General features: G+C 35.6%; 1 protein-coding gene across 5 annotated transcripts in view; it reads left to right on the top strand.

Moving 5' to 3' along the window:
• LOC127423638 (receptor-type tyrosine-protein phosphatase epsilon-like) overlaps positions 1 to 23,025 on the top strand; it is a 112,851-nt gene that overhangs the window by 70,561 nt on the left and 19,265 nt on the right. For 2 of the 5 annotated variants that reach the window (XM_051668122.1, XM_051668121.1), the window contains exons 3-7: positions 9,237 to 9,308; positions 11,078 to 11,174; positions 15,459 to 15,532; positions 19,554 to 19,619; positions 21,473 to 21,609. In XM_051668122.1, the coding sequence (XP_051524082.1) occupies positions 9,245 to 9,308; positions 11,078 to 11,174; positions 15,459 to 15,532; positions 19,554 to 19,619; positions 21,473 to 21,609 (438 nt within the window). In that variant the 5' untranslated portion in view covers positions 9,237 to 9,244. Of the gene's footprint in view, positions 1 to 9,236; positions 9,309 to 11,077; positions 11,175 to 15,163; positions 15,331 to 15,458; positions 15,533 to 19,553; positions 19,620 to 21,472; positions 21,610 to 23,025 lie in introns of those variants that run through there. The other 3 variants (XM_051668123.1, XM_051668124.1, XM_051668125.1) reach the window with 3 other exon arrangements.

Here is a 23,025-nt window from a genome sequence, read left to right as displayed (position 1 = left end):
TTATTTACGAATTTTCATGAGATCAGTTTGGCCTGCAGCGTCATGGCACCCATTCGCTTTCATTGTATGGACAAACAGAGCTGAAATGTGCTTATAAAAATCTTGGGTTCTGCTGAAGAAGGAAAGACATTCACATCTGGGATGGAAGTAAATCATGAGAGAATTTTCATTTTTGGGTGAACTGACCCTTTATGTATATTCATTATATGCTATTATTTTAGGAGTGCAGGTTTTCTGGACCTACAGAGCTGAAATATTCTTCTAAAAATCTTTGTTTGTGTTCAGCAGAAGAAAGAAAGTCATACACATCTGGGATGGCATGAGGGTGAGGAAATGATGAGATAATCTTCATTTTTGGGTGATCTATCCCTTTAATGGTCCTAAAATATGCTACATTTTCCTTAAGTATTTTCATTTGGGGATGAAATGTGACCGGGACATGTTTTTGTGAGATTCATCCATTTGTTTTTGTTTGGTGATGAAAGAACTTTATGTGTTTGCTCTCTGTGATTTATTCAGCTCTTTCAAAGTGACACGTTCCCTTCACACTTATCAGTCGTGTTTTAACAAGCTGTCTGTGTGCCAGAATCACTAATTAAGATGAAATGAGAATGACTGAAATGTGGGCTGTAAAATGTTAATCCTCACAGCATTAGGTGTGAGAAGAACAGTTTGTTTCTGTGGCTTTACTCAGGAACAAAAGAGGTTGGCGGATACATTTATGTGGTGAACACTTCTGAAAACACTTTGATCGTTTCCACAAAAGAGACGTTTTAATAAATTGTCAAAAGTGAGTATCGCTATCTGGCCAATGGTAGATGAGGGAGAAGTGTTCAGAAAACCTGTGTGATGCTGCCTGAGAAAGTAGGGTTTAGAAGAGTGCTTCTGTGCGTACTATTGTTTCAGGTGCGATGAGAATTTGGTAAGATACATTCAACCCACACAAGTATATTAACACACATTCAAACCTACACACTAGGCACATACTATGCTTTTGATATTGTGTACTTTCACTTCTTGCATTTGTAAGGAAATTATATCTTTCCTCATTTGTAAACACAGCAGTCGCTGGGAGCTTTCGTGTGGGCTGAAAAACCCCACTGCAGGGTCATTAATACATGGTTAGCAGACACTCACACACACACACTTTTTTTTTTTTTTTTTTTTTTTTTTTTTATCATATAGGGACTTTCCACTTAACTTTTATTGTTTTATTAAGCTAATGATATTTTACATCCCCTAACCCTACCCATAGACCTAACCCTTACACAAACCTTTATGCATTTTCATTAAGACGTTATTTAGTATGTTTACTAAGCCATGTATATATATATATATATATATATATATATATATATATATATATATGATAAGACCGAGGTAATTGTCACAAGGGCTATATCTCAGTAAAGATAAAATTTGTAGTCAAAAGTTTTTTTTTTTCTTTTTTCTTTCTTTTTTTTTTCTAGCAGATATTTTATATGTTGTTTCAAAAACCTAGTTCAAAACCCTGTTAAATTATAATTTATATGATGGTGTGCATACGTTTCCCAACACTCCACAATGTTCACATGAAACCTGGTTTTAATGACAGGTTCCATTGTGTCGACTTACCCCATATAGTGTGACAGCATGCCCCACTATTGGGGCACGTGGTCACAAAAGATCAATGTGTGTTCAGTGAACTCTATCCTTTAGTGTTTTGTTGTTGTTTGTTTGTTTGTTTGTTTGTTTGTTTTTGTTTTTTTTTTCATAGCCAAGACCTCAAGGTATGCACGTATACAGAAATAGACCTACCCTAATATAATACCTAATATTTTATTTTTCCAATGGAGGATGTCCCTAGATGTCCTGGATTTAGCTCACTTCCCCAAACTATAACACACACACACATAGCTAGACAACACACACACAGATACTCTCACTTACCATACAGCGAGTGCATCCAGGGATGTTTCCGGCACATGTTGGGAAGGGGGGATAATGCCTCACCCAAGGCTATGTGCAAATGTCTTTCATATAAAGGAGTCTGTCTACCAGCTTTACCTCATGACCTATTTACAATATTGACCCTTTAAGAACTGCCCCTCATGCTGGGGGCATAGAGAGCAACAGCAGACCACTCCTAAACGATGGCAAGCACAAAAGCATCACATGCTCACCGAGAGAAGGCATATCATTTTAATAGTTTGAAGAGTAAAAATGAGGGTTGCCAGTGTTGCTTTGTTTAAAGTATAAGTTGTTCCATATCAGTATTAGTTTCCTTCTTCTGTGAAACACAAAAGGAGTTGTATTGATGTTAACACTGGTATTTTCCATACATTTAAAGCATGCAGTATGGTGCTGTCCAGCTCCAAAAATGACAAAAAAGCACCATGAAATTGTCTCTATACAATGTGCACTATATTCCAAGTGTTCTGAATCCATACGATAGCTTTGTGTGAGGAACAGACTGAAATTTAATGTCAATCATGCATGCCAAACGGCTTTGGTTCTTGCGCATCTCATATCCAATGCATCAATTTTTAATCTTCAGTGAATAATGATTTAAATTTGGGTCTGTTCCTCACACAAAGCTTTCGTATGTCTTCAGATGACTTGAAATATAGTTTATGAGTCATGTGGACTATTTTTATTGTGCTTTATTGTCATATTTGGAGCTTGACAGTGTCTGTCCCCTTTCATTTTTATTATATGGAAAGCACCCCTGGGATCTCCACTTGCGTTCCACATAAGAGAAAATAAAATAGGGTTTGGAACAACATGGGTGTGAGTAAATGGTGACAGAATTTTCATTTTTGTGTAAACTATTCCTTTAAAGAAACAGGGCTTCAGAGGAAGCAGCCAAAACATATTGACACAAACATATTCAAATCTAAGAGACACAGATTTGCCAGACTCGTTTTGGAGTCTGTTCACAAGATTTATGTATGTCAGTGATTCGCCCCACTTACTGTCACAGTTCCCCACTGTGTCCTAGCAAAAACCCAGTGAAACATAGCAATGTTGTAGGTACTGTGTGTGTGTGTGTGTTTAAGAGTAGTGGCCCTTAGGGAACTCTGTTCCCGCTGTGCCCTTGAACAATGTAATTTACCCCAAAAAGTCTGCGTGCACTGCAAAAAAACGTTTTCTTAGTAATTTTTGTCTTGTTTTCCATTAAAAAATAACTAAGCATCCTTAAAACAAAACAATTAACAACAAAACAACAATCAGGGCGTAATCATGTTCACTTAATCCATGTTGAGCATGATTCGGAGGTTGCATTTTTTTGGTCTAAAATTACATTTTTACTCCACTGATGGTAAGGTTTAGGATTGGAGTTTGGGTTAAGGCTTCTGGCTATGTAAATATGCATTCCTGCTGACTGTAATACATCATTTCCAACTAAAAACTAACTCGCTTTTGGCGCCACTCTGTGGACATTTCATGAAGAAGGAGCTCACACATCCCTATATGTTTAACAACACTTCTAGCTTTGGCCACCGGGGGCAGTGATTTGAATTTTGGTAAGCACAGACTGATTTCAGCTGAAGACATTTCGACTTACTGCTGCCAAATTCACAGATTGATCAGTCTGGATGAAATGTAGCTTAAAATAAATCCAATATATATTCTCTGAAAACAAGGTTTAAGGATGTTTAGATGCTTTAATGGAAAACAAGACAATTTGCAGCATGGAGGAAAATATTTGGCCATATTACAAGACACCATTTATTTGCATGTAGGCTATTAAATTGTGTCCATGTGAGTGTTTTGGGATTGTATACAGTATTTATGCTTGTCCACATGTTTTGCCCTGGCTTGGGTATCGGTTTTCTTACCGCATGAAATGGGGAGTGTCATTTCTTCTCATTAAAATTCTCCCATTAGTCTTCCTGGTTGCTGCAGGCAGCTCTCAAATCTTTATAAATTGTTTTGGGATTCTGTATCGACTCAAATGTTGCTGCCACTGTCTGGGTTACAGTGTGCTTTGGGATACTATCGAAAAATGCAGCATCTGATCACTGTTTATCACAGTGGCTAAAACAGAAAGCACTTTATTTTAGAGACCGGCTGACGCATGATGCAGTCTGTGAGAAGGTTACCTGAGAGAAAGGCTGCTTTATGTGTAGTTATAGAAAAAATTTGACTTTTTTTTTTTTTTTACATTAAAATGTATACAGATGTATCCGAAAAAATCTATATTTTAGGTTTTGGTCAACCATTTTTAAACACCTTTTTGTGTTTTTGCAGTTTGCTTAAATAGTCCTGCAGTGTGACAAATTAAACCAGCCTGATCTCATGAAAATGACGTGACTGTGGCGACATTTTTGTTAAATGACATGACATGGTTCATTACATGTATTGCAGCAGTTCTGAGGTAAAATGTCAACTGAGTGGCACTAAAAGCGAGTTATAAGTTCTTCCAAACGGATGAGGTTTTTAACCTTAATACTCTATTGCAGCGCTCTTCAATTACTGTCTTGCCGGGGCCAGACTATCCAAATGAAAATTTGACGGGGGCCAGACATTGTTCCCTATTTAACATGTTAGCATAAAAACTAAACTAAACCATAAATACTGTGTGTTTTTTACATTAAAACAGTTGTGGGTATTCATTTAACAGTTTTTAAGGTTCGGCCTCAAGTTCCTTCTTAAGCAGGGCTGTTTCTAGGCATAGGCGAACTAGGCGGTCGCCTAGGGTGCCACCTGCTGGGAGGGCGCCAAAGAGGGGGCCTCTGCCGATGGGGGCACCAAAAGGGATCTCGCCTAGGGTGCCAGAATGGTCTGAAACAGTACTGTTCTCAAGATCTGGCCGAAGAAAAAGTATGACTTGATCACCTTAACTAACAAATTTTGATCAACTTTACTTTGAAAATAAAAACATGATGATCATTTTAACATATCAGGGCTGTTGTTTACAAACTATGAAAATTACGAGGAACATTAAGATCTGCTAAAGGCCATACCTTTTAAAATATGAACCCACCCAAGAAAACAATGGCCATCAAATATAGAACATTTTACATAAAAAAAAATGTAAAACTGAAAAAAAAAAAAAGAGAGAAAATGTCTATTCGTCCTCCATCTCTATTGTCCTTCCATTCAATGAGGGGCAAATTTGCCTTTCCTAATCTTGCAAATATTGTGCATTTTCACTAGGGCTGGTCGATATGGCTAAAAAAATTATATCTCAATATTGTTGAGCCTATTGACGATATTCAATGTATTTCTCGATATTTATGTATTTGCTCTGAAATTGCTCAAAAGTTGTTGTTTTTTTTAATCAGAGGACCCATAATTGTATCCAAACAGCCATTCTAGCCAAGTAGATTCAATTTATTAAAGTCGTTGTATAAAAATCTATTTTAAAATAATTAAGGCATGCTCCCTCAGTTGTTCACTAAATTAACACAAGGGAGAATGAGATCTAATAATTTAATTGAAATGCACATTTATATTTGATATACAATGATACATAGTAGCTTAATAAAACACATTATTTACCTTCATATATTTTTTACCTAAACATTTTTTTTTGTGACTGAAAAAAGGTGGAGCTTTTATTTTGACACGGAATGTGTTGTATATCATTCACAATGTTCCACATCTGGTGAAACAATTTCATTTCTGTTATACAGTGCCACCTTTATAGATTTGTATAATAACTTGTAGTAGATACTTATATTTGGAATTGCGAATGCTTAAATCACGCTGTACTTTTATTTCACAATGTATGTGAACTGCTCTAAAAGTGCTAAAAACACGAGTCCATGAGCTCAATGCGTACACAGAACATTGCGCCTTCTAAAGCGCACACAGACATGTTTATCTGTCTTTTACTGCAGCCATTTGCAGTTTAATTATCACATACGACCATAAAGCCATTTTGATGTTATTTTGATTAATTGTGCAGCCCTGAAGGATTGAGAAATTAGTCAACTGATGCTCTTTATGAAACTAAATGGCCAAATAGAAAGCATTTTAAAAACATTGCGAAATACACTGATCAGCCACAACATTAAAACCACTGACAGCCAGGTGAAGTGAAAAACATCAATTATCTCATTACAATGGCACCTGTCAAGGGGTGGGATATATTAGGCAGCAAGTGAACAGTCAGGTCTTGAATTTCATGTGTTGGAAGCAGGAAAAATGGGCAAACGTAAGGATCTGAGCGATGCTGACAAGGGCCAAATTGTGATGACTAGACGACTGGGTCAGAGCATCTCCAAAACGGCAGGTCTTGTGGGGTGTTCCCGGTATGCAGTAGTTAGTCCCTACCAAAAGTGGTCCAAGGAAGGACAACCGGTGAACCGGCGACAGGGTCATGGACGGCCAAGGCTCATTGATGCACGTGGGGAGTGAAGGTTAGCCCGTCTGGTCCGATCCCACAAAAGAGCTACTGTAGCACAGATGGCTGAAAAACGTAATGCTGGCCATGATAGAAAGGTGTCAGAACACACAGTGCATCACAGCTTGCTGCATATGGGGCTTCGTAGCCGCAGACCGGTCAGAGTGCCCATGCTGACCCCTGTCCACCACTAAAAGCGTCAGAACTGGACCATGGAGCACTGGATGAAGATGGCCTGGTCTGATGAATCATGTTTTCTTTTAGATCATGTGGATGACCAGGTGTGTGTGTGTCGTTAACCTGGGGAAGAGATGGCAGCAGGATGCACTATGGGAAGAAGGCAGTATGATGCTCTGGGCAATGATTTGCTGGGAATGTTTGGGTCCTGGCTTTCATGTGGATGTTACTTTGACACGTACCACCTACCTAAAGATTGTTGCAGACCACGTACACCCCTTTATTCAGGAATGGTTTGAGGAACATGACAAAAAGTTAAAGGTATTGACTTGGCCTACAAATTCCCCAGATCTCAATCCGATTGAGCATCTATGGGATGTGCTGGACCAACAATTCCAATCCATGGAAGTCTAACCTCACAACTTACAGGACTTAAAGGATCTGCTGCTAATGTCTTGGTGCCAGATACCACATGACACCTTCAGAGGTCTTGTGGAGTCAATGCCTCAACAGGTCAGAGCTGTTTTGGCGGCACAAGGGGGACCTACACAATATTAGGCAGGTGGTTTTAATGTTGTGGCTGATCGGTGTACACCATATTGCTTAATTTTATATCGTCAGCAAAATCATTGCGATTATATCGTTAATATTCGATATTTCGCCTAGCCTAATTTGCACGTGGGAGACAGATATTTGTGGAGATAATAATTGGTAAACAGAGAATAAACTGATATGATGATGTTCGGGATTAAGAATGCTGACACACCTCTGTATATAGAACCAAACACAATCAGGATATATTTGCATGCACGCAGGTTCAGTGACGCTTCACGTTATCACTTTTTACAAGCACTACAGACACTGAATACATGAAGACTAAATTGTATGTGCAGTTTATTTGAATGTTCGCTGTTCATCATCGATTTCTCTTTTGTTAATTTTGATTGTGCATATGAGCTGATACAGTGTAACAACTACTGTGATAATATATTTTTTTTTACGTCTATAGTATTGAACACACTCTGCATCACTACTAAGCAATTAGCATAAATGCATTTGATTGAATAAGACGTGCTCAAATATGCTCACCTGTGCTGGTTCATATTTTGGAAAGCAGTGTCACTTAACCATGGCAAGGAAAATGTAAACAAGCACATTCCGGTCCAAATCTGTGTTCTGATTGTTGTTAAACACATCATTGAGTGACTGTGTGCACGCTGCTGATTGTTGTTTAACTTACCGCTGAATGCCGGTGCGCACGATTGTTGTTAAATTCACCGCTTAGTTTTGCAAAGAGAGTGTTCTGATTATTAGACTTTTATCAAAATTAGATGGAGGGCCAGATGAAAAGGTTTGGCAGGCCACCAAAAATGAAATTAATGAAACAAGACATGCATAAAATCAAGTCCTATCCTACATTTTACTCGTTGAATATCCTGTTTAACTTGGTGAGTACATCACATTGCAGAAGTAAAATTTTGTGAATAGCATTTTGTGTTGAATTTAGGCTCAATTTTTATTTCATTTAATTTGAGGTCATTAATACTGTATATATAATTATACAAGAATTAGAAAAATATTATTTAAAATATGTTACACTGCTTCAACTGTTCAAAATTCACGTCAACTACCCACATATCATTTTTAAATAACCTTTTACAGTCTATGCATTTAAACTCATACAAAATTCTCTACTCACTCAATATTAAGTGGTTTACATTACAGGACTGCAGAGCACTGTCTATATTCGGTCTCTACTGCTGTCTGTTATATATACATTGTGCCGTTTTCGTGAATTACCAGGAGCACCCACTTCATTTTCTCAATGAAGCCCTTCAGTGGCTCTGCGTGGGTGTTTTGTGGAGTGTCTTATCTCTCATGAGCAGTGTCGATAGTCGAGCTGTCTCTGTCCTGGTGTAGAGAATACCATATGTCTGCCCTCCAGATATATTGAGGCCGGCCTACATTCACAAACACACACAATCTCTCTCTCTCTCTCTCATGCTTTTTCTATTTCTATATTTATGAGTGGGATTTGCTAAGAAAAGCATTACAATTGTTCATACTTGCGGTTAGGGATTTTAACAAACTTCTAACACAAGTATTAAACTGCAGTGTGTAACTCAACCCACATTGTTTGTGCTACATGAATTATAGCTCAAATTATGTGGGTTTCTTCAGAAAATCGAGAAAATGTTTCTCTCATGCCAGTGAGTGCAAATGGGTAAATAAGAGGGGAGGTGTAGACACTGTGATCTGAATAATGCATTTAACACATGTAAGTCCACAGATCTGCAGATTAATTCATTTGTTAGAATGATTAAACTGGTTTTAAACTCACTTGATAGTTTGTGTAACGGCATGTGAACCCAACCACCCCCCAAAACTAAACAAGATTAAAATAATCAGTGCTAATCGGTGAGAAAGTGGGGTTTATGAGTTTGTGTCTAGCTTTACATTTTAAACTTCAGACCATACATCCTCTCTGCTTTAAAGCGTTTCTACTGGAATTATTTTCCAATGGCTTTGGTGATATCTAGTGGAGCAGTAGCGCTATTGCATATTTCCCTTGTGATGAATGATAGTGGGCAGTAATGTGTACTTCTGCTGTGTTGACTTTGGTTGTCTCATCATCATATTTACGTAAAACAGTAATTCAAAATTATTATTTAACTATTTCTAAATAATTTACTGATAATATGCTCTTTCTCTCTCTCTCTTTTAGCAGACACAATGGTCCTTGTTATATTCCAGTTAGCAACTCAATCATCAGTTGCCAATTCAACAGAGAAAAATGGTAAGTTCTCATTATTATAAACTAAGAAAAAACATTGTTAAAATAAATAAAATGTGCTTCACACAATGTATTATTTAATTAATTAATTTCATTTCTGTGACTTCTTGTCTAATACAAATCGGAGTTTTGAAAAGAGGACATGTGGTTGAAATCTTCGAACTTTACAGAGGATAAATTCATAAATCAAATGAGCATAAAACTATGTTCTATATCCAATCATTCTAAATGCCATTCAAATGTCATTAGAGACATGGTGCATAACAATCGCATCCTGCAATACAACCGTTTCACTCAAGGAAGTGCTAGATGGTGTCAATGCTGAACTTATTTTATACTTTAAAACCTTTTGAACAAGATGGAGGTTTATTATTATCATGTGCAATTCAGACATTTGTTTCCTGTATCTGTATATTTATAGTACATTTGGTCTCAAATTCACACCAAATAATTAGATAATTAGAAAGATTGACCTTGATATGAAAATAATAAATGGTACTTCCATATTGAACATGTTTTAACAAACAAAACAAATCAAATATTTTTTTTTTAAATATTAAAAAAAGTCATGGAAAAGGAATGGAAATTATAAAATTGTTATAGTCATGGAAAAGACAAAGAAATATATATATATATATAAAGTAATGGAAATTATAAAATGTCTAAAAATTCATAGAGATTATATATTTTCCAAAGAAATGATAAAGTCAAGGAATTTATAAAATATTTAAAAAAATGTCATGGAAATTTTTAAATGTTAAAAGTAATGGAAATTTAAAAACAAATGTCTAAAAAGACATAGAAAAGTCACAAAAATTATTAAATGTCCTAAAAGTCATGAAAAAGTCATGGAAGTTATAAAAAGTCAAAAAAGTCATTTTAAATTGTAAAATGTCTAAAATTACAGAAACGTGATGGAAATGATTAATGTCTAAAAAGTCATAGAAGAGTCATGGAAATTATACAATGTTTATAAAATTAAGGAAAATTTATGGTAATTATAAAATGCCAAAAAAGTCACGAAAACAAATTTTGAAGTCATGGAAAAGTCAAAGACATTATAAAATCATTTATAAAAAAGTCATGGAAAGTATAAAATGTCCAAAAGTCATAGAAATTGTAAAATGATTAAAAAGTAATGAAAAAGTAATGGAAATTATAAAATGTTTAAAAATTGAATAAATTCTATAATTCTTTGTTTAACTCTAAAATATTTAATTGCCTTGAAATATCTGTGTGTGTGTAATTTATATATAATGACTTTATAAAAAAAAAAAACAGTACAGTATTCAAAGTATTGGAAAAGTCACTGAAATTGAGTAGTCAAAAGATGCTGGAACTCTGAAAAATATGTCCTTTTGATAACCAGCTTTTGAAGTTAGTTGGAGGTAGTTTTTATCAGCAAGACTGATTTTGAATCCTCTATGCTCACTGTCACAGTTTAAGCAATGCATAACTATCAGTGTGGTCATGTGGATTTGTGTTAAATCTGTGGTGGATTACACAGACGGTGATTTGGGCTGCAGTAAAGTGCTGATCGCAGGATTTAGTGTGTGACTCATGTCAAACCTGCTGTTAAATGAATGACCAATGCTTATCCCCGCAGTCAAAACAGCACAGAGAGGTCTATTAAATCACTAATAATGCCTTAGTTTGACTGGCTGCCATACCTCACTTAGTGTCTCCATTCCGGCTCCAGCGGCTCTGTTCGTGGGCCAGTTTCCTGTTCTTTTGTTCACTTTTAGTTTAACAGCCTCTCCTTCTTCCTTTAGAAAACTTGGGGCCATCCACAGCACATATCCTGCCCATACTACTGGGGGTCTCAGTCTTAGTGCTTTTTCTTGGGTTACTGACCTGGTTTTGCTACAGGTATGACACACAAACACACACCCTGTGAACTTTAAGATGTACTTTTCACTCTCTCACTAGATTATTTAAAAGGAAAGTCGTTCTGTCATTATGTACTCACCTTCGTGCCATTCCAAACCTGTGTATCTTTCTTTCCGCATGGAATAAAAAAGACGATGATGACAGGTGACAGAATGTTCAAGATGCTCTTTTTCATACAGTGAAAGTGAATGGTAGCCACGGAATTTGTAAAAGTATAAATAAGTCACTTTCACTCAATAAACTTTTAAAACTTGTTTGATTACTTCTCTTTGTTTATATATATATATATATATATATATATATATATATATATATATATATATATATATATATATATTTAAACAATATCACACGAGCAAGAGTGCTATATGGCTCTACATCTGCACTGCTGTGATTGGGCCGCAGGGCCATATAGCACAATTGCGAGTGTGATATTGCTTAAATACAAGAGTTCAATGAACAAATAAATAAAATAAAAAAAACAGGAAAAACTGAGTATGGTCATAAAAAACGCATTTGTGCATAGAACTAATTTCTTACTTCACGGATCAGAATCTGCAGTTGCTGGTTCAAAACAAATGATGCGTACAAGCCTCTTAAAAACATCACTTTAGAACTAGTATCATGGGATGGGCTGTTTCTAACATGCTATTGGAGATGTGTGTGTGTGTGTGTGAGAGAGAGAGAGAGAGAGAGAGAGAGAGAAAGAGATTTGGAGCATGTGCGGTTAGTCAGCTTTCTGAAGATAATGTCATTTTGGTGAAATTCATCCTATTATTCCATTATGTCCATATTATTTCATGGTAGCCGGTGTGCAAGAGTCTTTCACTATAGAAACCGCAATCTCCTCCACCATTTTGAACAGTATGTCATATCCAATGTGGAAACTCCGGTAAGAAGTAAGCGCCTTGAGTTTGTGTAATTAATAAACCTGTTGTGTCTCTGAACTGTGATGAGCCTTAATGCTGAAGTTGTTAGTTTAAATCCGTTTAAAGCTATTTCCTAGCTTTAGTAGTGTAGTAGTAATATGAGTGATCATGTAGTGCTGATGAATGAAAACACTGACTGATGCTGACTCACTTCACGTCACCTAACTGGCTCATATTACACACAAAAATGGTTGTAACAGGGTAAAGGATGGCAAGGAGGAGGCGAGAACCAGATAAACAGTCAACAAAAAGTTTAATGATAAAGCTCATCATAAAACAAACATGAACAAACGCAGACACACATGCAACGTGGCTGCATGTGTCTCTCACTCTCTTGAACTGGCGCCTCCCGCTCCCCTTTATCTCACCCTCCCGCTGATCAGCTGATTCAGTGCTGGCCATGCATCATCACGGCCCAGCCATGCCCTCCTCCTCATCACAATGGTCTTTTGCCTCCACCTTCTGGCTAAAATATGTAATGTCACAATATTAAATGTAAAGAGATAGCTCTTAACACATCTCCACTGATCTTACACTTTTGTTTAGAATGGCACAAACACAAGTGGAGTGATATATACAGTGAAGCATGTGAGACCATCAGTATTCGTGGAATGTCTCTCGTCCAATCAGATTTGAGGAATCTGTTGTGTGTGTGTGTGTGTGTGTGTGTGTGTGTGTGTGTGTGTGTGTGTGTGTGTATATATATATATATATATATATATATATATATTAGGGCTGCAAATAACGATTATTTTGATAATCTAACGATTATTCGACTATTTGGCGATTATTGCAAAGATTAATCATTAGCTCTTAACTGATTATTCAGCTTGTGCCCCAACTTAAAAGGTTGTATTAAATGTGCTTACTAACAGTAAAGAGGACAAAATAATTTTTTTAAATACCTCTAAATGACATTTACTGAATTAAAGGGAAAAAAATATTTGTATTTAGTTTAATTCAGTAAAGAAATTCACTGCAAAAAAATAAAAAATACTACTGTAATCAAGTGTTTTTGTCTTGTTTTCTATTTAAAATGGTCTAAAAATCCTTAAAACAAGATACATTTTCTTGAGAAGCAACATATAAGATATTTAGACTTGCTTTAAGAGAATGCATCTTAAGTGTATTTTGTATATAAGTGTATTTTTTCACTTGGTTATACTTCTGCGAATGCAGTAAAGACAAAATATACTTATATTCAAGATCTATTCTCTAAAAGCAAGTCTAAACATCTTATATGCTGCTTCTCAGGTGAATGCAACTTTTTTAAAGGATTTTTTTGATATTTTAAAATATTTGTATTTATAATATTATGTTCAGCATTCTCAGATAACAATTTTTCTTCTGCAGTTTAGCTGCTAACGAAAATGTACAATGTTTTAAAGGAGTTTTAGATATTTATGTTGGAAAACAAGACAAAACAAAAACATCAAAAATGTATTTTGTTGCCGTGTATAATGGGGCGAAGAATACCCTCTCTCACCTTTCTGTTCACTTCAATCCATCTTTAACTCACAAAAAAACGAACTCTCTCTTATTAATAGAGCTGCATATTGCCAATTTTCTTCACGATAAGAAATGCACAGTGACACATATATTATGATTCAATAAATCGCGAGCCATCACGTTATAAGCTAGCTGCATTAAGTGTGCGCGCTTGAGAGATGAGCGTTCCCGTGACAGAGTGTGCATCAACCAGATGCAGTTTCAGTCTCTTCCCCTTAGATCAGGATATTTGCGCAACTTATAGAAGAGGCGCTGACCGCACAGAGAAATAGCAGTTTCGGAGTTTGTAGTTATTTACATGATCTGCTTCCATATTATTTGAACTTTATTAAAGCTATAATGCAGCAAATATAACCGCATTAAAGATGTAATGCCGGGGTGTTTCCTTTAAAGATGCTCAGCATGCAAGTTTTGCTTTAGCAGAGTGGCAGCTCTGGCTCCACTTACTCCACAACGTGAGTGCTTCTGTATTTACTTATTTAGCATTTTGCATTATAATTCCCCTCATACTCGTACGATCTACATCACCTGAAGCTGTTAGGAAAGTTTAGAGTGCATCTGGACTGTGAGCTGTGTAATTCTTCCTCTGTCAGGCGCGAGCTGCAGTGCTGCTCTAGCGTGTCATCATTAGAGTTTAATGTGATCTCATGTTACATTAAATGACATCAAATGACTATTCAACAACAACAAAAATTTGTCGACAATTTTTTTTAAAATATCGTTTCAGCCCTAAAATATGTACACTACCGGTCAAAAGTTTTGAAACACTCATTCTTTATTATATATTTTTTTCTTCACATTTTAAAATAATTGTAAAGTCATTAAAACTATGGAATAACATAAATGGAACTATGGGAATTATGTTGTGACTAAACAAAATCCCAAATAAATATGTTATATTTTAGCATCTTCAAAGTAGTCACCCTTTGCCTAGAATTTGCAGACATGTACTCTTGACATTTTCTCAACCAACTGGGATTACACGAAGAGACAGACATAATTGAGACAGACTAAATAGATAGAAGAACTGTGGCGAATTCTCCAAGAAGCTTGGAACATCCTATCTGCCAACAACCAAGAAAAACTGTGTCCAGGTGTACCTAGGAGAATTGGGGCTGTTTTAAAGGCAAAAGTGTTCACACCAAATATTGATTTAGTTCTTTTTCTGTTTACTGGACTTTGTATGTATTTATTATAATTAATTTTTATATTATTTTATTTTACTTTATATTATATTTTTAAAGGATTTTCATATTTAAAATAGAATGTCTGGGTCTGTGAAAGAGTAAATTGTTAAGATCTATACATTAAAGACATAATAGAAGGTCAAAGATTAATGATGAAGGCATGGTAAAAGTTACCTAAAACCTGTTCATTTGAATAAAAATGAACCGCAGAGACAAAGTGCCCTTAGTTGAAGAACACACACACACACACACACACACACACACTGAAACTGTGTGTCTGTGATGCTTAGAAGCTCCTCCCATTTCTGATAGAGGGCAGGGAGGCCAGGAACTGAGACACATATATTATATACACATACACACACATTTATTCATATACCGCCTCACACAGAAGTAAAACCACAGGCTCGCACATTGATTTGCATGGTTCTCTGGGTAGCAAGCGGGTTGTGTAGTGCATGTTTGTGGAGAAACAGCTCTTCTGATGAAAAAGAGCTCGAGTTTTCGTTGGTAAGACAAACTTAAATCCAAAAACGGAATATATTTCCTTTAGAATACACACTTTGTCTCTTGTTGATGTCCTTACTGTTATAATTTTTTTATTTACATTTATTTTTTTATTTTTTTTTGTCTCGTAGGTTGAAAAACCAGAGGAAAGCTGTCATCACCTCCGTCGACAAGAAAGTACCAAATGGCATCCTGGAAGAGCAAGGTAATGAGTTGTTTTAGTTGCTCTAATCCTATTTTGCTCTTTAAAATAGGGTAAAAGTGGCATGTTGATGTTTTGTATTGTGAAGTTCGAAGCCACGTCTCGGCATGTTTCACTTTGTAAAATGTATTATACTCTGTTTCCTGTTGCTTGTGTTGTGTGAAGAGTACAGGACGTGAATGTTCTTGTGTAGTACACATGTGTCAAGAACTGCTCTGTGGATTTAGACAAGTTATTTAGTCGTTTGGTCATATTATGTTATGTTTAAGGTATGTGGTCATCTGTACACCCAATGCTTACAATGGAATACCAAACTATTGATTATAAAAAATAAATAAAAAATAATGTTTTTTTATTTTATTTTATTTTTGTATTTATTATGTTGGCTTCACATCGTTTTTTCAAAATCCTTAACCATTAACCTCTTATTCTTACTCAACACAGTTCGTTGTGATTCAGGTTGCTATGCCTTTTCTAACCGTCAGGACTTCTGATTTTCCCAGAGCGGACAATCTAATATCCCCAAAATCCCATAGACTTGCATTGAAAAATACTGCCTCTAATAATTCCTAGAACGTTTAAAGGAATATTACCGGTTCAATACGAGTTAAACTCAACCGACACCATTTGTGGCATAATGCTGATTACCACAAAAACTACGTTTGACTCGTCTTTCTTTTCTTTATAAACAAATTGAGGTTACAGTGAGGAACTTACACCGGAAGTGAATTGGGCCAGTAATCATCTCATCAATTCATAAAAGCACTTAAATTATTTCTTCTGTAAAATTGGATATAACTTTTCACAGAAAAGGTTAGTAAGAGATTTTATCACAATAAAATCATGTTAACACACATATTGTTTACATCTTGGGTCACACTTTATATTAGGTGGCCTTAACTACTATGTACTAACATTAAATACATACAAGACTATGTAATTACTGTGTAACTACACATTGTTCTGCAAAATTCCCACATGTGCTGCTACTGAGGTTGTGGTATGGGTAGGTTTAGGAGTAAGGGTAGGTTTAGGGTTAGGATTAGGGGTTAGAGTTAGGTTTTGGGGTAAGGTTCACAGTGTAACTACGAATGTAATTAAATGCAAGTACTTTAAATGTAATTACAATGCAACAACATGTATGTACATAATAAGTACATGGTATCAAAAGTACATAGTAGTTTTGTCACCTAATATAAAGTGGGTCCACATCTTGTAGCTATACTATACGTTTATGGATTGGAAAGAAGAGACAAGTTGAAATCAACATTATACTGTAACACAAAAGTAACACTTTTATTGAAGCTGGAATATTCCTTTAAGTTACATTCAGCAAACCAGAGTGATTTTTGTATGTTTTGTAGTATTTGAGCATTTTGTTTCTTGTAAGCAAAGAGTAAAGGGGTAATGTAATTCTTTTTATGGTTCCATTATGAAGATTTCCTCAGAATTATTGAAACATGACTAAAAACTTGTGAAAGAGGAACTTACCAGTTATATTTAAAACAGATGTTCCTGTTTGCCATGGTTACGCGTTGGAAAGAAAAAAAAAACTTTAATATCTCAATTGTTAATCTCAAGAAGAGATCTCAACAATGTCACAAACTGTGCTCTGACATATTGAAGTCAGAGATTCAATATGAAATCCAATATTTCTCACAAAATTCTTCCTTGACCAAATTATATGAGCTATGCATTGCACTGTATCCCAACAAATGTCTCAATTGTGTTTATTTTAATGTCTCCCATGTAACTTTAGGAGCAACATCTGAGACAACCTGTGTAGAGAATTTTCTTAATTACACTTAAATATATGAAGTCAACATGTCGCCATAGATTGTGTGTCTTGACATAGGTTCTAATATAGATTTATGTAATGGACTTCCTTTGCTTTTTTATCTTCGACTAACCTGATGGAAATCTGTTTTGTAAGGAATGTTCTGTGGGCCGAGACAAGAGATGACACTCTTCAAACATACAGGGAAATTTTCATGAAGTTCAGCTCTTAAATGACCTTGCTTAAAGGGTGACTTGCTGGTTAAAGCTAGTTAAGATGCATGGTGAATTGAACAATAGAGGCGCTACAACAACAATGACTTTTATTCACTTTCACACAAATCACAAGTAAAACACTGGATTATCAGTTCATAAACACGTACTTTTCACCCTATACAGGGCTCCAGACTGTGACTAAAATGGTCGCAAATGCGACCAGAAATAATTGATTACGACAACAATTTAAAATCTAGTCGCCACTGTCGACAGTCGGGCTGTGTGCGTTTATATTGTGAGTTACTGAATATATTTTTAGAACGCGCACAACCAGTGTGTCTGGCGCCACTTTTCACCCGTTCTGTTTCTGACGAGCTCGCTGCACCGCACGCAACAACAAACCCAGCGCGAGGGAGTTGTAATATATATATATTCAAGCTTTTGACACTCAGGACAATTGAGGGACTTGTACACTACTATTACACAAGGTGCAAGCATTCATTGATGCTCAAGAAGACAACAAACTACCGTATGCACACTATACTTTATGTAAATATCTGTAATGTAGATTCTGAAGAGCAGTACTAAATAAAAAATAAAAATCTCTTATATTTGTATAAATTATGAATGGGGTGTGAACATTATGAGACAAAAGGGAATGCAAACGTATCTTCTCAACTATATATACTGTTTATTAAACCTTCGATGAACGGGTTATCAGTTGACTTCCTTTTGTTTGGCTTTCTATCTTGTTTCTGAGCAGCAATCTAAATCGAGCAAATTTGTGATTTGGCGACTAAAAACAGCCATTTGGCTGCCAATGGCTCCTAAGTAATTGTTTTTTAGTCTGGAGAACTGCTATTCCCATATATTATGACATCTAAACACTTTACTATAGCACGATACATGTAAGGCGACACTATATTTTCAAACTTGTTCGAGTGCAATCAAATTGCGCTAAAGCCCAACTGATGGAGCTTAGGGCTGGAGTACGAGTCCTAAAGAGCATGGGAGTCGACACATCAGCCGAAAGCACCACAAAATGACGTTGTTACTTCAGCAGTTGCATTTTTCATCTCGCATTTGCTTTTTATGACACTATTAGTTAGGTTTAGGGTAGGGCAGTCGGTTTTGTTGATTTAAAACTTGACAGAGCATTAAACTAAGAAGCCTCATATGTTTGGGAGAAATTTTAACACTTTTTAAACTCCACTTACTGGACTTTTCACCTCGGAGCTGCTGTGATACATGTAATGAACCACATAATGTCATTTTGCTAAAATGGTGCCACAGTTACGACATTTTCATGAGATCACAATGTCCGCTTTTCAACAAGGGACATTGACTTTGAATCCAGTTGGCATGAACCTATAGATTTAGCTCTAGATTGTTTCAGTGTTTAGAAGTGAACAAAACACCTGTGTAGAGGATGTGGTTTACCAGACATTTTTTTTCCCACTTCTCTATTGCACACTTTTTATGTTTTTTGTTGTACAAGTCTATAAACATGCTGTTTTTTGTGTATTATTACAAAGAAAAACGCTGCTGTATCGTGGTTATTGATCGTACTTTGCATTAGGTAAGACTAAATATTAAACTTTGACACTTTTATTAAGTAATCAATGTCCAATTTACGCCTGGCAGATGTTAAAACAAGCAAACATATTCCATAGACATTGATGGAAAGTCCCAAGCAATAATTAGAGACCAGAATACCATTGGCTATTTTTATAACCACCTAACGATGACCAAAACACCCTAATAAGCACCTAACAATACCCGAGCATCCATCCAGAACTCTATAGCAACCGCATACTGCAACAACACTCTAAAAAACATTGTGACAATGACTTTTGCATGGACAAGCACCATTCAGTTTTTCTTAAGAAGTCTTTAACTTTGTAAGTCTGGAATTGTTTTGCTGTGAATTCAAGAACAGTACTTGCATAATAAAAAAAATAAAAAAATACAAATTGCCTTACTAGTGTAAACAGATATTTGAGTAACGCTGCTGTGTGAATGTGTGTTATAGATGTGTGTATAGAAGAATTTATAGATGTGGATATAGAGGATGATGATCTTGGCTGTACGTCAGAAGGTCAGTTATATGTAGTATTCTGTGAACAGGGGTTCTGCGGACGCTAGCATGGCTGTCTATACTATATATTGTCTCACTGTCTAACCTCTAACCCAATGGTTGTGGGTTTCGTCAAATGCTACTGGACTTTACTGTGGTGATTGGCTGTTTTCCGGGAGTTTTCTAAGTAAATATGTATATTCTGCATTAAATGTACCTGTATACTGTATATTTCCCAATGGTATGCCGATAGTCTTCCTCAAAAAACGTATGGTGTCAGCATGCTGGGGTTCTTTTTTTATGTTACTTTTACATGCTACTTTAAAAAAAAAAAGTAAACTAATCTGAATGTATAACTGGCAATATGCTTTTGTAATGATAGGCTAAGAGTAAAACCTTGTTGGTGTTTATAATGACAGCTGTATGAAGTGTCTCACCTAATATCAAACCCAATCAAATTGATTGATAATACAAACCAAATATATTTACACTCCTCACCTAGGAACGTTTAACACTCACCCAGTGTGAAATAATATCACATAGGAAGAGAAGTATCTATATTCTGTGCATATTTATATTATATCTGTCAAAAGTTTGGATATGAAAAATAAATTCATACTGTATATACAGTAGGTGTTTCTTTAAGCACTGTGGACTTCAAGAAAGTAAAGTCTTGTTAAAAAGTGTTCATACTCTCGCTAGTCAATTTAATTTGTCTGCTAACAATGTCCAAGAGTGAATGCGCATGCATCGCAGGAGATTTGTGTCATTTTTTTTTCTGAAAGTCATGAAAAATTCAAACACATCTCAGTTCTTTATTTATTGTGTTTAATAGAATTATGTTATAGAAATGACGGTGATGGAAATAAAAATGTTTATGTTTTATATATTTATATGTGTGTATATATATATACTTGAATTTTCTTCAAAGATCACGTCTCATATTTCATCTCAATCATGTTCTTTACTGAAACTATTGTCGACTTGGTTAACAAGTACACACACACACACACACACACACACACACACACACACACGCACAAAAAAACTTTATAAGGGGAAAAATTGTATGGTGTTTTGGAAACGTAAATGTTGTCAATTTTGAAGAAAAAAAAAAGCGATAATTTTCCCACAGTAAACCACACTCCGGGATTTGGAACATGGAAGTAAATGTTTGCAGGGTAAACTTTGACAGCTGTGAATGGGAGATCACAGCAAATATTATTTTCACTTGCCCATTTTCTGCAAGAGCAAAATAGAAAAAAAAAAAAAAAAAAAAAAATATATATATATATATATATATATATATATATATATATATATATATATTTTAATAATAATAATACACTATTACATGTGAATGATTTTCCAGAAGAAAAAATAAATAAATAAAATAGAGAGCGGTGGATTAAGACAGTCAGATGCCAAATTTACAAAACTAATTTCATACATTTAAGCATATGCCTTCAGATCAAAAGATTTTTAAGATCATGAGATACATGTGTGTGATAAAATTGCTTACTAACAGTTTGTGTAAAGATACATAAACTTTTACAACTTTGTTGCCATGACAACATAATGCCATAAACCCTAAAACCCCAAAATGGCTCAAGTGTTTCAAAACTTTGAATGGCAGTGTATATATGTATGTGGCTCGTGTCCGTTTCTTCATTGGTTAGGTCATTGTATTGAATTCTAGATTGTATTTTAAATTGTATTTTTTTATTTTTTTACTTTTTTTAAATATAAACTTACTGTACAAGTGTTAAACAGGTTTAAATCTCAGTGAAAAAAAATCACATCAAATGTTGCACCGCCCAATTTTGTCCGTACATACATTGTAACAGACAGTACATTCTTGCGTTCTTTCACAGAACAACAGACGGTGGTCTTACTGCCGAGATCTCCTTCTACTTCCAAAACATATGTCCCGATCCCTGTAGACCACCTGGAGGAAGAATATCGAATACGCTCGGCCGATGATGGGAAGCTTTTTAGAGAAGAGTACAACGTAAGTCTTATTACATATTTAAACATTATATTATTTAAAGATATTAGGCCTTTGAACAGATTGAATTGAAAGCAAGGATTTACATATTGTTTTTTGTTCTAACAATTTAACACAGACAGTTGCTTTGTGATCTTATTTGTGATCTATAAATTGTCAAAATAAAAGAAAAACCTCAATTAGATCACATTTGCAAACTCTGCAGTGTATTATAGTTTATTACATTACACAGATTACATCACTCAAGTCACTGAAAAGTCAGCAGTCGTTCTTGTTTTTCAGCGTGTTTAGTGGCAACACTCGGTCGAGACATTGTTATTTTGTTTGCAGCTTGTATAGAAGCTAACGGCACAGAGCTGTTAATTCAACATGATCACACGGGAAGTCGGCATGCGGTACCTTAGGATCGGCAACAGTATGCCGACTCACTGACATGCCCTATCTCCCATCGGACATATTTGGAATGGCTCAACACCAATTACTTTCCCTCGTGGCACGACTGGTCCCACGTTGCATGGGAGACCACAGTTCAATTCCCATTCAAACGAGGAAGTAATCATGCCTGTATAAACAATCACAAACATAATAAAGAGGTTGCATTTTATCCCTAACATTGCATTTTGTCTCTACTGATGTTTATGGTTAGATTTGGGTTTTGGTTGGGGGGTAGATTAAATAAAATAAGCATTTCTCTTCACTGTTTTACACACTGTTCAGCTGAAAACAATTCTATTTACAACTGGCTTCTGGTGATCTCTCCTGGATATAAATGGATGTCACACTTGTTTATATGCTCTGAGACACTTCTGGAGGCAGTGTTTTCAGATTCGGTCAACGTATACCGATTTTGGCTAAAGAAAAATCAGCACACACTTGTGTTTTTATGTGAGATCAGGCTGCTTATTAACCGGTACAAACAATCCAACATATTCGTGTGGATCAGCAAATATTCTTTCGCATTTTCTGACCACTCAACAGCTCTCAGTTCCCACTGAGCAGCATTACTGGAATTAAGATGTTTCAGGAGTCATTTGGCATTGACTAATTCGAGAATGTCCCTCGCTACTGCTTTTAGACACATGATTCAAGATTCGTTCCTCTCACAGGCTAATGATTCAGACACACACTGAATGAACCATGTGAATCTTCTGTCCCATGGAAACAATGTTTATGCTTAACAATCTTAATGGATTTAAGTGGGAATTGAAGTGGTTGTGCCGTTTAAACAATGGGCTATACATACAGGGACAAAGAATGAGTAATAGTGCTCGTTTTATAGCAATGGCGTGATGGCGTCTTTGGTGGGAATTTAAACAGCATGATCAGTTTTGCGCAAATATACAATTTTCTTAGAATCCGCTCAGTTTTAGGTAACAGTTCACTGATGTTATCGAGTTAACATGTTTTGTTTGTGTTGTT

This window comes from Myxocyprinus asiaticus, chromosome 32 (assembly GCF_019703515.2).
Source record: "Myxocyprinus asiaticus isolate MX2 ecotype Aquarium Trade chromosome 32, UBuf_Myxa_2, whole genome shotgun sequence".
NCBI lineage: Eukaryota > Metazoa > Chordata > Actinopteri > Cypriniformes > Catostomidae > Myxocyprinus > Myxocyprinus asiaticus.
Note: the sequence above shows the minus strand (reverse complement) of the source record. Positions and strands in the feature narration are given on the sequence as shown.